Genomic DNA, 15,465 nt, shown 5'->3' with positions numbered 1-15,465 from the left:
TTCGAGTGCTGTAGTTGTAAGAGTATGGAGTGTGCAAATGCTGCTTAGGGTGTGTTCCCTCTTGTAATAGCTTCAGATCGAAGTGGTAGCTGAGTAAGGAATGTGCAAGAGGCAAATCTTATAAGTGGAAGATTGGCAGATGTTGGGTGGTCAGTGCCTCCCATTCACTTAACGAACTTGTGATCGCCCGTCGCTATTCACTCCATCGCGCCGTGAAGATAATGGTATATGTGGCACGTGTGTATTTAGTCTATAGTAAATATTCCTCTGGTCCAAAGTATCCGGATGACTTAACGATCTGGGTGGTATTGCTCAGACTAAGGCCTTGGATCCGGACGCGATCCGATGTTATCGATCTCTTGTCGCCACATCGTTTATGCCAGTATCGTATTCTTTCGCCTTGTAGTCGACTGCCTAGTCAGATCTCCGGTAAGTTTTCTCCATTTCCCGTCTCTATTTAGACGCTCCTTCCTCACTTTGGCGAAGCTACGCTTTAGCGGAGCGCAGAGGGTATCTATAGAGACAGTCCATTTCCGCATATTGCTCTCCATTCTCTATGCCGATTTGAGCCTTCCGTCTGCGCCTGTAAGTGCAGCATGACCAAGACTTTGTTGAAAGGCACTTCGGTGTGTACTCGCACTGTATCAAGCCTACAGAGACTGATGGAGAACGGTTAACACGGGCATTTCAATGGACACAGGAGCAGGCTAGATATAGGTAGTCCGTGGTGTGTCCTCTCTTTGTCGCTAACAGTGTGAACCATTCGAGCGGTCGTGCTGTCAACCTAAGCAGCTCAGCAGGGATGCGACAGTATGTGCTCATATGGAACACTCAAGACTCAAAGATACCCTTCAATTTGCTCGAGAACCTGCTTATCCCAGGATCATTGTGCTGGAAAGAGGATCTCGCAATCAGATGTAGTGTTTCTAGTTTTCTCTTTCTTCGGCTTTGAGATCGTCTTTGCACCCTCAGATCCTTAAGCAAACCGGGACTTTTTGGGCCGGGCTGCTTACAAGAACAGGTTCCTGTCCATTCTTCACCGGATCGTGAAACATTCCTGGTATGAATTGTATACGCGTCAAAGCGTCTAACACTTGGACTATCTCCTTCTTCAGCCTGGAGCGGCCTGCTGGCAGAGTTGCGAAACCTTTCAACTTGGGTCGTCAATCCCACCGACCGGAGGCGCAGTCTCGAAGCGTTATACTGAACCAAGTCCTTGGAATTGTCGCAGAACAAGGCAATAGGGCCACGAGCATCAAATAAGGATTATGAAATAGCGCTTCTTTCAAAGTCCCAGGGAGCTCTTCCAATCCTCGTTCCTCGGTCATGCCTCATCTGCTTCTTTCGCTTCGTCTGCCTTGGGAGGGAGAGGAGTTCCTGCCTTTGGAGGCCCCCCAGATTTTGGTGGAGGAGGTAGACCACTCGTCTTGCTTGTTGTGTTTCCCTCGAGCTCACGACTTTTCTGCTCTCCTTCTGCAAAATAATCATCCAGTCCGGCAGCGGGCGCATGATGTGCCCGAGCCTTTCTCGCTTTTCCAGCTGGCGGTCCTTTGGACGGCGCTGAGCCTGCAGAAGGAGGAGGAGGAGGAGGAGGCGTTGTACCTGGCGCCGTGAAGTTTGCCATATTTGCGGGCACCAAGAATCCGCCGCCCTGTGCAGGTGGTGCATCGCCGGCATCAGCACTCATAGGAGCCTGATATGCTGGAGCATCCTTTTCGTTGCTCTCAAACATCGTTTCTCCAGGACCAGTGGAAGGCTCAGTAAGCGGAGCTGGAATCCTGTGCAAAGCACCATAACCCAGCACACAGCCTAAAGCTCCATCGCCACCCCAATTCCTCGCAGGAGTGATGGTGAGCATTCTTGTCACATCGTACTCATTGTTGTAGACCCAAAGCCGCAGCGGCGCATCCATGTATGCTTCCACAATCCGTCCCAAGGCAGCATCTCCGGCCAGGGCTGGAGCATCGGGAGACCCAATCACGTAGTCGCTGTAAGGCAAGAGTCCAGCAACATCAGCAGGTGAGTTCGGCATCACATCCAGAATATGCCACACATCATCGGCCATGGCCAATGGCGCCCATTGGAGTGCTAAGCCGAGGGCTTCGCCTGCAGCAAGATTCGGCACGGTGATGTAGATCTCTCGAATCTGGCTTCCTTTTGCGCCGAAGATGCCCAGAGAGACGGTGCTTCCAGCACAATTTTTGAGCTCCGTAACAAACAAATTTGGATCGGGATTCTCGATGTTGTGACCATTGATGCCGATGATGAAGTCGAACCAGGGCTCTAAAGGGATTTGGCTGTTGGTGTTGCGGAGGATCTGGAAGCCATAGTGGCCGCCAGAGGACGACTGGGATCTGGCACCCGCGACGGCATTGGGATCCGAGTCAAGTCGGGAGATGAAGCGATTAAGGGCGCCGAACATGTTGGCCATTGTAATGATTGTATGATGCGTAAGCGATGGGATTGTGGGGAGGAAATAATGCGCGTAAACTGAAGTCTGAAGACGTGTTTCCTCCCTGATCCTTGGCCGCGGCAGTGCCCTGAATGTATCCAAAAATAGCGGCAAAGAATGCCACTTTTATTTACTTCACAATCATTATGACAGGCTACCATGCGTCGAAAACATCTCTTCACTGTAGGCACAAGATATCACATGGCGTCCCTCTCCATGCATTGAGCTAGTCACTGCTAGAAGGAACCACGAGCCATCTGCTTCGAAAGATTGCTGACAACGAATTGACATCCTCAGAATTTCTCATTGAACGGCCTCAGATCAATCTCATGCGTCCAGGCACTCCTATGCTGGGTATGCAAACTCCAGTATGCTTCAGCAATCTATCCGCAATTGGTCAGCAACCCATTTCTCTGCCGACAGGAAGTTCAAATTGGACGTACGCCGTAAGGACTGATCTTGCCATCAGGAGTAGCTTCATTGCCATCTGCAAACTTGGCATCAGGCTCATCAATGCTGCCATCAATGATCGCATGCCCGACATGTACTCCCTGTTCCCCAAACTCCCGCGCCAGAGACTGGACCAGCACTCGGGCACCAGATTTGCCCGCGGCAATGACAGACCATAGCTTCGAGCCCCGAATCGACGCAGTTGCGCCTGTCAAAATGAATGTAGGAGCATGTTCTGGCTTGCTTTCGACTGTCGTTAAGAGTTTCGGAATGGTGGCTTGAGCAAAGTAAAACAGACCACGCCTAAGATCATCAGCAAATACCCTGCATACAAATCTCGTTTCGTTTCGCGACTTACACATTGCCATGCAAGCTGGTATCGAGATCTTCAATCTTCAGGTCCAGGAAAGGACGCCTGCTGGGCCGGGAGTTAGGACGAACATTGTAGATAGCCGCGACCAGCTGGAGTCCCGGAAGTTGCTGCTCGATCGTCTCCAAGGCCTTTGCGAGAGAGGCTTCGTCCGTTGCGTCGGCTGCGATGCCAAGAGCTCTGCCTCCGTTCTTATGAATGTATTCTACAACATCGGTGAAACTTTCTGTCCTTCTTGACAACAACACCACTGGATACTCCTTTGAGAACTTCAATGCCACTGCCCGTCCTGTCCCTGGGCCGATACCGGCGACAAGTGCGTAATACTGGTTGGAAACCATTCTTGGATGCAGAGGTCGGCTTGTGTAGCAGGAGCAGTAGCATGAGCAGCTAATGTTGTATATGAGACATTGCGCATCAGGTGTATATGTCTGAAATATCAGACTGCATTGCGTGACATGGCGCTATTGGTAAGCTAGTAGTTCTAGGCTTAACACCCCTTAGCAACGCGCCAAGACTTTATGCTGTATAATTAATATAGTACGAAGATCTTTAAGAATCAAAGCTTGGCGGTTTGTGTGTGCAAGGATATTTTTAGTGGCGATGTGCGCTTGCCAGTCGCGAGAAAATAACAAAAGGTTACTGTTCGTATATAGTAGGTGCTACCGGAAAGATAGCTAAATGTTAGCATAAGGCTGTTAATCGCCGGCACTCGTAAGAAGGAAGAAGTCCAGAACGGAGCCTGACCCGAGTGCTACACGCTCAAAGTTATTAAGAAGTTAGTCTTTGTGCACGGCAGTCCATCTTGATATACGTCGTAATATATAGTAAATCTATAGTTTGCAAGAGTAAGAAGGAGTGTCGATGAGTTACTAGTTCTACCAGGTGAGGTTACAGGGCGACGAGTTACAGTAGTTCTACAATTCTCAGCGACAAAACCCCTATTAAATATTCTCAGAACGGAAAACCCCAAGCTTTTTTTCAAGCCATCAATTGCGCGCACTTGTGATGCACATGCCTCTCAAATGGAAACGGTACGACTGTTCACAATTGGAACCTCGTGGCCGCTTCACAAGTCTGGACTCTGCGCGGTAATAAGCGCGAATACGGTCCTGGATTGCAGTATCGAAAGCAATGCTTCGCGATCTCATTCCATCATGGGATGATCCCTCAATGTGCCATACGGCTTTTTCGGCTGTGGAATACGACTCATCGTGGCTTCCCCTTGTGATTGCGACAGGTTGTAGGGATGCGTCAGAAGTAGCAAGACGGTGTGGAATTGATAGATGAAAATTGACTCGGAATTATGGAAGGTTGGGCTCTCCATACATCCACTACCGGACTGTATTTGGAGAGAGCTCAATGTTCGACTTCTTGACAGACAACAACGACTGCTTCGGACTCTGCTCAGCAGAACTGCGCAAGCCGCGTTCCTGGCTTCTATGGGATGTTCTCGACCGCAATCCCATCGTCGCCGTGTTCCGCAAGATATCTGTCGATAGCTGCTGGCAAGTCTCGATTGTATCGCCGCAGGTAGATATCAGCAGTCGCAATGGGAGCGTATGTAGCCCTGATAAAGGCACTTTGTGCGTAAGTCCGGTCCAGTGGCTCTTGAGCGGCACCGTAACGACGCAAGCCGGGTGATTGATGGCCTCCAGGTTGAGCGCGGTGTTGGAAGGTCTGCATATTGGCCAAAATGTTGGCGTCAGCAGCAGCATCTGGTAGTGCCTGATTGAAAGGGCCACCTTGAAGAATGCGCTTCGACTTTTCATGGTCCTCGATCAGCCGACGCCAAACGCTCTTGTCTCGCGGATTTGTGACCATACTCTGGTTCGCGATGATGATTCTACCGACCTGAGCTCTGCTCATAGCAACGTTGAATCGACGCTTGTCAGCGCCAATAAAATTCATTCCAGAAGCGAATGCTGCGCCCTGCATGACTGCGTCGATGATAGTGACCTTACTTTCCTGGCCCTGCGCTCCATCCACAGTTGTGACAGTGAACGCATCCGCAAGAGGCGCGTCTTTGAGTATTGCCTTGATGAGCTCGACTTGGTCGGTGTAGAACGCAATGACCATGATGTCACTGGCAATATACCCAAATCGTAGGAGCTCCAAAACGGTGCGCGCTGTAATCCATGCCGTATTCAGGTTGTACCTCGAGGTACTGCCTACAGCCCGTTGAGGTGCAAGCGTGCGAGGATCCCCAGGCCAGTTGACTGGAGACACTACGAACGAATTTGTGTCCTGAGCAAGATACTGTTCCCCCATTGTGGCGGCAAACTGTGTCGCAAATTTCCGGAACCTAGCGACTTGTCCGCCTTGGCTCAACGTATTCAGTCCATCAATAATGTGAATGCTGTCTTGCTGATATATAAGCTGTCTCGAAGTTTGACTGATCTGCGGTGCCATTCGATATTGGGTTTTCAGCGTCAATACCCCAAACCCTCCGCGAATCAGACGTTCGAATAGCGACAATTTTGCAGTGTCGCGGAAAGGATTGTTCCCTGCCGTGATGGTTGGAGGAAGCTGGTGATCATCTCCGATCTAGGAAGGCGTCGTAATTCTCCACGCTTGACCGCATATAAAATGGCACCAACAGCGCTGGCTTCCTGGAACTGTGACGCTTCATCCATGACCATGCCTCGTGGAGAGAACCTACCCATCAATCGACCAGAGGACGCTGCAGCCGTAGAGCAGATGCCGAGACATGCTCCGACATAGTCTTGTTGAACTAAGCCCAATTGATTGACGAACTGCCTCTCAATTCGTTGCAATTCCTCCTCGTACTCTCTGCGAGAAGCATGCTGGTAGCCGAGAGTTCGAAACGCTACCGCTCTCTGCTGTAAAGTGTCCAACATCTGTGCCTCGTTGGTGTACAACTCAATGAAACCGGCGCTCCGCGATGCTATCAATCTAGCCTTGATGAGATTGTCGAGGCTCATGGCTTTGGCGACATGATCCTGATCGGACAGGAACTGCTGTATAGCTTCAGCGAAAGTCTGAGCACCTGGACTCACTGGGGTAGAAGGCAATGGCAGAGATATCACCCTATTCTGCGCCACAGTGTAGTTGAAGCCTTCTTCGACCGAAGCCCTCAATCGGAGCAAACGCTTTGGCTGTGTATCGCCGCAAGTTGTAACTAACTTTCGCACCAGAACGTCGCATGCGTCGTTGCTCTCAGTGCACAGCCAGTGACGTTGTTCGAAATCCCTCTCCAATCGTGCGATGACATCGATCAGCGTGGTCTTTCCAGTTCCCGGCGGGCCACGCACAAGTGTCACTTGATGCGTGAAGTAATGTTCAACGATGTTCGTCTGCTCTTGATTCAAATTCTGACCACCTCTCCCTGCCATGTTTGTGGAGTCTGCTTAATTGTGACAGATATCTGCACACGCTCTCCGACTGTAGGCAGGCCTTGTCGTACCGGTATTGGTTCTCTTGCATCGTCCTGTCCTCGGCTCATCACGTCGCTCGGTAAATTAAGCGCAACAAGGTACTTGCGCGTTCCTACCACGTCGCCACTGGAGCTAAAGATCTCACATTCATGACTGCCATTGAAGTGATTGCTCAGTCGTGAACGCTCGTTCTGCTCTTCGTAGGCGAAGCTGCCCAGGACAACCGCCAAGTATTGTCTGGAGTCTTGAAAGCGTATAATACGATTTTGCCTTGCAATTTGAAGTTGCGTGGGCAGCGTGTCCGCATTTGGTGAGTTATTGTTCCAGTTGCGCGGTCTAACCGCGAATAGCTTCTGAATGAGGTCAGGAAAGAGCTCGAAGCTTCGCCCGGGAGCGAATTCCATGATACTCTTCCAACTGTCCCGGTCCGTGGGATCTATTAGCCTGACCCACGGCCACCATGACGTGAAGGAAGAGGGTGGCATTGCGGTGAAAAGTCTCCAACAGACACCAGGAATGGAGTCGTTGGATTTGAAAGCCACGAACATGGTGGCCTTCGATTCGATGACACGGCGGATTATTGATCGAAAGGTGTCAGTGTCCTTCTGCGACGCTTGGGGCACTGGCTGAGAGAAAGCGTACTTGGTGCAGGAACCAGCCTCGAATGTAAATATATGAGCCTTTTTCAAACTGAGGATGAATTGCGGAAGAGTTTCGTCATCGCCACTGCAATAGCGGACATTGCGGAGCTGGTTCGAAAAGGTGAAGGGTCCAGGCGGATAGGGATTAGGATCGCTGCGGCCAGCATACGGAGCACCTGGTGCGGATCTATCCTGCACGATGTCCTCGTCCGGATAAGCTGCAAACTCGACGGCAAGACGACGGTTCTCATGCTCCGTCTTTTCTTCTTGCGTCATATTTTGGCCCTTATAGAAGGGTGCATACTCAATTCTGAAGACTGGCGCGAACGGTGAAGGAGAGACCTGAAACGAGATGTTGCGTTCCAAAAGGAGTTGGGAGTTGCTTTCGGCAGCATGACATCCTAAAATTGCACCTCTGGCGATTTTGGCGTCGCTTTTGAGTAGTGCCAAACATTCGTTCGTCTGGCTGACATGAGCGCGGTTTGGAATGTCGGCTTGAAGTAGCCAGCTCCTAGTCTTCGGACCCACGGAGACCGGAGGCATTGCTATGTTTGCTTATGATGCTGTCGCCAGGCAACGGTATAGAGCAAGCGTGATTCGGAGAGGCGATTGATCTGTGGGAGGGCCTCGATGATGGCGAATGCTGTCGCTTCGAGCGTTGTTGTTGTGGATGAATGTCGTGAAGTTTTGCTTACTTGTTTGGCAGTCCCGACTCGTCTGCTATGGAAAGCGTAAAGGGCTAATGTGAGGTCAGCGCGGTCTCGATATGAAAAGAAGGCGGGCCTGAGAGCAAATTCCATGCGCATCACATATCAAGACTTCCTGCAAGAGCTGTTCACATTCGTTCCTGCCTCCTCTGCTTCACCCATTCACCAAAAGGTTTCCAGATAGCCTCTTTCTCATGTGGCCTCAGATTTGCAGCCAGCCCACTGGTAGCAGTCGCAACAAATACCACAGCACCAGGCCAATCGTCTGTCTTGCCCATACGTTCCTTCTCGTCCTGCCAACCATATCTAAACTCATGCTTCTGAATCTCACGCTTATACCGCCAGCGCCAGATAGACTCCCAGATGCCCTTCCCCACGACGCAGACCGCCTCTGGCCGATACTTTCGCACTTTCTCTTCCAACAATGGAGTGCCTGCTGCGGATTCAGCTTTGCTCAATTCGGCTGCATCCTTGCTCGGTCGAGCGACAATGTTCGTGTTGCCCATACCGTAGAGTCGGGGCAAGTCGATGTCCTGCTCAGGCACCAGGCGTTCATCCGTACAGCCACTGCTGTGCAATAGTTTCCAGAACAGGTTGCTCGGGTGCGCATAAGCGTGACCGGTCTGAGCCGTCGTGACTCCAGGATTGAAGCCGACGAACACGCAAATCAAATTCGGTTGCAGGATGTCTGCGAGAGGCGTCAAATGCGCATATTTCGAAGGCGGGGCATATTTGCCGGATTGCCTGCGTTTCTTCGCGGGTGAAGCAGAAGCAGACGTCAACGATGGAGCAGCGGTTTCCGAGACTTCACTGATTGCCCGCTTGCGACTGCTTCTTCTCAGCTTCGGCCGGCTGCTGGAGACACTGCAGTTGCGACCCGCGCAGGAGATCTCATCGGTCGTAGGTTCGTCTGTCATGGGACAAGTAGAGGACGTGAATATTTATTTTCAAGCGCGAGGGGGCTGACTAAGCTCTTGGCGCTTTTGATTTCTCGTGTCTTCCTCTCTCTCTTTCCACGCAGTACATTATTTCCCTGGACTGGGTATTTGATTTCCATCGCCTTCGCAGAGGAGAGACTTCTCGGCCCAGCGAGCTCTTGCTCTTGCCCGGCTCTCGCTCTCCTCTCGTGATGCTCCAGTCGGCAGACCGCGGGCGGGCAAAGGACTGAGCGAGGGAGGCGGCACTGGAATGTCGTGAAACATTCATGCTCTCGCCATTTCCCTTATGCACTTCCATTCTCTCGACAGCCTCCTCGCTTGGAGCATTAGAAATAGATCGCCCAGAACTCTGCCTAACGTAAGTGCTTGACGCTCTCGTCTACAATCTCTGCTGAAGGACCGCCATCATGCCCCGCAAAATTCCACGCTCGCGATGCATCATAACCCTCGTTCTCCTAGCTGCTTCGACTTCTGCCCGACATATCCATCATCGGCCCACTCATCAGCACTCGAAGCGAGCAACACCGGTAGTGATTGCTGATGCAGCGTCGCCTGTCAAAGAGGACGTTTCGCCATCGATTACCGAAGATATTCAAGACATCCAAGAAGGCCTTTCGAACCTCCCGGGAGATCTTCTCGACTTCGTCCAAACTGTCGAAGCAAGGCTCGAGGAGCTCGAAAGCATGCTTTCAAGTTTGATGCTTGGGAGCTCCTCTTCTGCAACCGAGTCTGTGTCCTCGTCTTCAACAAGGCGGCCTCCCGCGCCATTCTCAACGTCGCCTATGGCTATGAATACTACGGCCACGATAACCTCCAGCATAACCGCGTCGCCTGTCTTTTTCACCATCTCAACATCCTCCTCTGCCTCCGCAAGCAGCTACCTGCCCGGCGTTGTCCCAGTCGTCCCTATCCCGACCGGCTTTCGAACATCGAGAATCACGTCCACAAGAGTCAAGACGGTGACGCTACAGCCGCCACAAGGCACAGGCATGTCCTGGCCTTCATCCAACAGCACCTCATCTCATGGCAATTATACATCGACCTTGGCGACAACGGGTGGCTTAACGCCTGTGCCAGTCAGGACTCTTACTGTCGTACCTGCGCCGGGAACCGATGCTGTGACAAGCACGAGGACCAGTTCTTGAACAGGCACGTGAGCTCGTAATTCTTGGGAGCAGAATTTGCGGAAGTCGTTCGAGCAGCGTGCTGGCGTCGAGGGGATTGAGTTATGGTAGGCCTATGCCCCGGGAGTCCATCGTTACGCTGATATGCGCGGCGATCCATGTATATGCACAACGTAAATAGCAGAAACGAAGCCACGCTTTGACAAGGAACTTCATGAATCGTGACGGAGAGCGCGGACGCCGATACAGACCCACCTCCTCTCAATTCGGCATTTTTTTCTTCCCCCTCAACAAAGAGAGCCTGCTTTTACGCCAAAAGCCAGAGCCATCTACGGCAATGAAATCCGGTCCTCTTGTCACCGTGAGATCACGATTCTTGACGCCATGCAATTTTTTCCGTCGTAACTCTTTGATTAGTCACCAGTTTGATGGGCGTTACATGTTCGTCTCGAAATCAGACTGCGTTGCCAAAACCATCATCTAATAAACAGGACACGGCGAGGGAGGCGATCAAACTCTTCATCATGATGTTTGCTTGGCTTTTCGGATCAGCAGACAGACACGCCACCGATATTCTCAAACTCCGGAGTTCGAAGACTTTTCATTATCATTACCGTGGCATTAGCAGTCTTCACGGACATCTTTGCGTGTGGCATTCCCTTCGCCTTGACGGAACGAGCGAATCTTGACCCGGAAGATGTTCAGACATGGGGCTCAATTTTCCTGGTTGTGTATAGCACGGCCTTGCTTCTAGCCGGCTGGATGGCGGATAGAATGGGATCGCGACAGTTCACTCTTGTGCTCGGATTGCTGGCTCTTGGGGGGTCGACTGCTATGCTTTGTGCGGGAAACAGCATCGGAGTGTACCTTGGTGGGCGCATTCGGCAAGGAGTCAGTGCTGCGGTTGTTTGGCTCTGGTGGGCGATACGAGATAGGGACCGGCATTGAGAAGACGGGATGTGATCTTGTGCACCCCCAGAAGGGTGTGACAGATGACATGGCGGTGGAAAGACAGCCCAGCAATACAATATCAATGCAGCAGAAGCAGTAATACCAGAAAGTGCTCTTGCTCCGCTAAGAAGCTTTGTATTCTAGAGCAGTTGCCACCAGTGGTCTTTCTTGGCAAGAACGGCGCATGTGCTCAGGCATAGGCTCTTTTCAACATGGCTTGGGCCGCAGGTGGCATGATTGGGCCTTTGCTCGCTGGACTCGTTCAGGTAAGATCTCGAGCGCAATCCCTCCATTTCGCGAGGTCCATACTAATGGTATCATCCGAAGGAATCTTACGGCTGGCCTGGCCTACAGCAACACTCATACTTGGCTGTGTCAGGATCTTCACCGCGCTCATCAGCCTGGCCGAGCTCGTGGCACTTGTTCGGAGAGGATGGCGGGAGACGGCAGCTAGTGGAAGTTCACATTCTTTCATCAGTCTGACTTCTATGGCTCTTTATGCTTGATTCTGGAAGAAATGTCCGTAAAAGAAGGCTTTAATATATTAATGTTTCGGGAACTGCTGCCCAGTCCTTCACATGCACCAAAATGATTGGTCGGCTCGATTCTTCCCATATTAATGCTTTTGAATAGATGAATCTAGTAGCCACTCCGGCAGATAGGAACACTCTTCGAACTCGAGACGGGTAGAACTAGTCGGAGATGCACGCAGCCGATAAAAGAGGGGTTCCGAGAACACACTTTCGAGAAGCGCCATGGGTTGAGATGCAGCTCTTAATGAGGTCGAGAGGACCCTGCAACTGTATCTTGCTCGGCGTCCTCACTAGAATCCCACTCGTATGGAGACATGACTCCATACTCGGCAGCATATGGATTCTGTGGCAGTGGATTCCGCTTGATGGCTGGTTTCTTGCTGTTCACATTTCGTGGTAGCAAGTCCTCTTCCGCGACCTGCTCACCAAGGACTACAACCCAGCGCTCATCTGTTTCCGTCCTCGCCATACCAACTCTGCTCCAGAGCTCATCAACAAGTGCCACATACATTTTGTGGTTGTAGCAAGCACAATGCTCGAGCTGGATGGCATCATCGACAACCTTTTTGTGGTTCCTTTGATCATGACGAGGTTCTTTGCCTTGCATCCAAATATCTGCTGTCGTCAGGCCATCGAACCCAGTAGGTCCGACCAGGATGGCTTTTGATGCTTCGTCATCAAACCACAAGGCGCTGCCACTGGACAGGTCGGGTGTTGCGCCGTATAGTGTCGCACTTTCGGTTTGCAGATCGTGAGCTGTTGCTTCTTCTTGGGCCTCTGCACATAGTCTCTCGCAGTACTCCAACGGCTTCAACTCCCGATCGGATCGGATCGTGTTGATCTTGTTGATTAGGTCGTATACGTCTCGCTCAGTGCTCTGATATCCTCTGGAATCTATTTTGCCACCCTGATTGACACGCTCGTATCCACGTATAGCCTCTGACTTGTGCTTGTCTGCTTGAGTAGCGGAGGGCAGGGCATATCCGATTCGCCAAAAGCTTCGCTTACTCTTGAGCCTGTGGAATCCGCTGTCTTCGTTGCTCGCTTTTCCCTGTTGGATGCCCGGCAAAGATGAGGCATTAGTATTGCAAGAGTCCACATGAGTATCGAGAAGCCGAGTACGCTCAACAGTGCGTTTTCCAATACTCCCTTCCTGCGCACCTGCATGTCCATTGGTCATGAAAGTCAACATCTTTTCAATCTGCTTTGACAGCTGTTTGGACTGGGTCGAGTACGGCTGAGTGGCAGTCGCTGCTGGAGTGCCTCTTAATGAGGTCTGTGATTCAGAGCCCTTCTGCTGCGTTTTATCAGCTTTACTGGTTGCTTGCGGTGTCCTAGCCTCTTGTGGAACTGCGTTTTTCGAAGGTCCAAAGTCAGAAGCAAGAGGATGATGCTTGTCTAGTGCAGCCGAAGGGAGAGGTACTCCAGACTCTGCTTGCAGGGCCTGCACAGCTGCAGCGTGCTGCTTGGAGTATGCTAAACTACTCACTCTGGGCGGGAATGAACGCGAATGGTTAACTTCTTCGACCTTCTCGCCCTCAGACCGTCTCAGCTCGGTTGATAAATCGGACTCTTCTTCTGGTATGGGAGCGCCCTTCGTGCTTTCAATCTGCTGAGTAGGGTTTGATTCCTCGTTGGCATCAAGGTGGGGAGATTTTGAGCGGATCTTATTAGCATAAGGAGCTGATTGCTCTTCCTCAACTGACTTGTCATCATGACTTCGACTGACTGGAGTAGCACGTCCATCTGCCGAGTGCACGCTATATCGTGACCTTTTCGTGTGAACATCGCGAGTTTGCTCCGGGTCAGAAAATGTCGAGGACTTGCAGATGACAGGCGGCGTGACTTTTTGGTCCCGAGCCCCGAGTTTGTAGCTCTCCTTGAGATCATGCTTGTCGAAATAGTTGATGCCTTCAGATGTAGAGATCGCTGCGTTTTCGTGCAGAATGAAAATCGAGTCGCTACGCGTGGGACTGCTGACACCTGACAGGCTCGCACACCTCTGATCATGATTATCCTCGTCCGGGCGCTCGTTTCTTGAAAGTCTGTTGACGCTCAACCTCGGTCGAAGTATAAGAAGTGAGGCTCTAAGTCCGAGATCTGGCAAAGGTGCATCCCACGTCTTAAGCTTCTCATGGAAGCTTTGTATCGAAGACCGCATAATCTACGTAAGATGCGCCTGTAGCATGTATGAGTGCGCGCCACGTCTACAGATCATGTTCTTGATCAGATTGGTGGCATCAGTGCAGCAATTTACTGTCCTTTGGGTATGTGATATGATAACTCTCATCGTGATGAGCATGTGACGGCTTGGCGGCTGCATGTGAGTCAAGTGAACACAATGGCTGCGAGAAGTGAGCAAGTCTATCAAGGGTAATCTCAGGTTCCGCTTGCTGGCTGATGAAGAGGTTTCGCTTGTGAGAATCAGTTGAGACCAGCCAGCAGGTACTAGCACTTGACAAGTCCCTCCCGAGCCTCTTTGGATGGCAGTTGACATTGTTCGATAGCAGCTCGTTGTTTGTAGAGGAAGAAGTTCTCAGGTCCGGGTCCGGGCAGGGAGCCGGGTTAAAGCACAGCCACAGCACGAGCAGCCACATGCATTTCCAAGATTCAAGATTCTTGTTGATGATGTCGGCGCGCATGCGAACTCGTGGAGAGAGTAGTTTGCCTTGTTTCAACTCACGATCTTCACCAAAGACCTATATGGGATCAACCTCGCCCGTATCAGATCACCATTCGCAGCTATGGCGGTCCGTGTCATGCTAGGTCAGCGGCTGTCCTCCATCAGCCTTGATACATGATCCTTCTTGCAACTTCCACATCTCCGCTCCTGCACATAGCATTATTGCACAGCATCTGTCTCGCCCGGGCCGATCATCACTACGACAGCCATGAGGGGCTTCATCTACCGCCTATTTCTCACATGCCTCAATATCTTCTTCCCCCCAGCCGCAGTCATGTTGCTGTGTGGTTTCGACATGGACCTGCTTTTGAATTGCGTTTTCTTCTTACTGGCAGTAATACCCTCACACATTCATGGTTTCTACATTAGCTGCACCTATTTTCATCGAAGACACAAGGTAGTCATATTCCGGCTCAATCAAGGCCAAGCTAACGCATGTATCAGGTCAAGAAGCGCCGTTATCCCGGAGGCCCGAAATCGCTCATCTATTCGTCTTACGTGACGAACGGCGGCGCAAGCAATGAAGAGGTCAGAAGCCTGTACCGCAAAGAGCACGGTGGAAACTCGAGGAGGACCAGCAGGCGTAAGAGCAGGATCTGAGAGAACACACCAAACGGAGATGCTCAAGAAAGCAAGCTTGGGAGGAGACCCACAACTTCGAGCAATGGTCAGCAACGGCCTTTGCCGCAACCTTCGATGCACTTATACGATACGTTGCGAGAGATGGATACGGACAGTCTGTGCAGAGTGTGCCATCGCACGCGCAACGACCAGTTCCACCAACCCCGAACCGATATATTGATCACCTCGCTGCATGATCAATTTCGCGCGGGATTCTTTCGAAGACGAGAATGTCAGGAATGCAGAGTGGCAGAGCGACAACACCGCGTCAAATCACGGTTTTAGAGTTTTGCGACCTTGAACAAGCACTTGCTCCCTTCGACTTGCTGGCAACACCGGAATCTTACAGCGGCTTGTTCTGTTTTACAGATGGTGCAGTGCTCATCAAAAGCGAGAGGCGAGACTCGTTGAAGCTTGAAATTTTTTCGGAGATGGGAACACAGAGCTCGGCCATCTACAGGAGCTTCGGGAGGTGATACAAGACGTGTCTCGCCGCTTCGAATGCTACATTCACCTCGACACGATCCGCGAGCAGGAAGAGCGAACCCACCTTACTTCGCCAGTCCCAATCCGACCTCCTTATTCTATCCTTCCAAT

At 51.4% G+C, this 15,465-nt stretch overlaps 7 protein-coding genes across 7 annotated transcripts; 2 read left to right on the top strand and 5 right to left on the bottom strand.

Moving 5' to 3' along the window:
* Positions 1 to 24: 24 nt before the first annotated feature.
* Positions 25 to 1,263, top strand: MYCFIDRAFT_174227 (uncharacterized protein; the record flags this gene model as incomplete). The annotated part of the gene is made up of 12 exons (XM_007927934.1): positions 25 to 29; positions 71 to 82; positions 110 to 124; positions 155 to 230; positions 279 to 387; positions 419 to 589; positions 619 to 626; positions 650 to 672; positions 701 to 727; positions 769 to 920; positions 954 to 1,046; positions 1,085 to 1,263. The coding sequence occupies 12 exons, from the start codon at positions 25 to 27 to the stop codon at positions 1,261 to 1,263; spliced, it is 870 nt and encodes a 289-aa protein (XP_007926125.1).
* A 61-nt stretch (positions 1,264 to 1,324) lies between these two features.
* Positions 1,325 to 2,422, bottom strand: MYCFIDRAFT_36301 (uncharacterized protein; the record flags this gene model as incomplete). The annotated part of the gene is made up of 2 exons (XM_007927556.1): positions 1,325 to 1,560; positions 1,603 to 2,422. The coding sequence occupies 2 exons, from the start codon at positions 2,420 to 2,422 to the stop codon at positions 1,325 to 1,327; spliced, it is 1,056 nt and encodes a 351-aa protein (XP_007925747.1).
* Positions 2,423 to 2,745: 323 nt separating this feature from the next.
* On the bottom strand, positions 2,746 to 3,613 carry MYCFIDRAFT_36511 (uncharacterized protein; the record flags this gene model as incomplete). Its single annotated transcript, XM_007927570.1, has 3 exons — positions 2,746 to 2,835; positions 2,896 to 3,205; positions 3,261 to 3,613. The coding sequence occupies 3 exons, from the start codon at positions 3,611 to 3,613 to the stop codon at positions 2,746 to 2,748; spliced, it is 753 nt and encodes a 250-aa protein (XP_007925761.1).
* A 568-nt stretch (positions 3,614 to 4,181) lies between these two features.
* On the bottom strand, positions 4,182 to 5,530 carry MYCFIDRAFT_211116 (uncharacterized protein). Its single transcript, XM_007927933.1, has one exon. It carries the CDS (start codon positions 5,349 to 5,351, stop codon positions 4,713 to 4,715), a length of 639 nt encoding a protein of 212 aa, XP_007926124.1. The 5' UTR covers positions 5,352 to 5,530; the 3' UTR covers positions 4,182 to 4,712.
* Positions 5,531 to 8,152: 2,622 nt separating this feature from the next.
* On the bottom strand, positions 8,153 to 8,794 carry MYCFIDRAFT_110830 (uncharacterized protein; the record flags this gene model as incomplete). The annotated part of the gene is made up of 1 exon (XM_007927932.1): positions 8,153 to 8,794. A coding segment is annotated over one exon (642 nt), but the record flags the coding sequence as incomplete, so codon positions are not given.
* A 3,011-nt stretch (positions 8,795 to 11,805) lies between these two features.
* On the bottom strand, positions 11,806 to 14,079 carry MYCFIDRAFT_215041 (uncharacterized protein; the record flags this gene model as incomplete). Its single annotated transcript, XM_007927931.1, has 1 exon — positions 11,806 to 14,079. Exon 1 carries the CDS (start codon positions 13,723 to 13,725, stop codon positions 11,806 to 11,808), a length of 1,920 nt encoding a protein of 639 aa, XP_007926122.1. The 5' UTR covers positions 13,726 to 14,079.
* Positions 14,080 to 14,278: 199 nt separating this feature from the next.
* MYCFIDRAFT_51327 (uncharacterized protein) lies at positions 14,279 to 15,089 on the top strand. Its single transcript, XM_007927655.1, has 2 exons — positions 14,279 to 14,644; positions 14,692 to 15,089. Exons 1-2 carry the CDS (start codon positions 14,456 to 14,458, stop codon positions 14,845 to 14,847), a joined length of 345 nt encoding a protein of 114 aa, XP_007925846.1. The 5' UTR covers positions 14,279 to 14,455; the 3' UTR covers positions 14,848 to 15,089.
* Positions 15,090 to 15,465: the final 376 nt, after the last annotated feature.

Source organism: Pseudocercospora fijiensis (genome assembly GCF_000340215.1).
Source record: "Pseudocercospora fijiensis CIRAD86 unplaced genomic scaffold MYCFIscaffold_4, whole genome shotgun sequence".
In the NCBI taxonomy this organism is placed as follows: Eukaryota; Fungi; Ascomycota; class Dothideomycetes; order Mycosphaerellales; family Mycosphaerellaceae; genus Pseudocercospora; species Pseudocercospora fijiensis.
This window is presented reverse-complemented; position numbering and strand designations above follow the sequence as displayed.

Bases quoted from the DNA above. Each gene is read 5' to 3' on its own strand.
- MYCFIDRAFT_211116 (XM_007927933.1), bottom strand. From the start codon at position 5,351: ATGGTCATTGCGTTCTACACCGACCAAGTCGAGCTCATCAAGGCAATA.
- MYCFIDRAFT_51327 (XM_007927655.1), top strand. From the start codon at position 14,456: ATGAGGGGCTTCATCTACCGCCTATTTCTCACATGCCTCAATATCTTC. The intron at 14,645-14,691 runs GTAGTCATATTC...CGCATGTATCAG, and splicing joins ATTTTCATCGAAGACACAAG to GTCAAGAAGCGCCGTTATCC.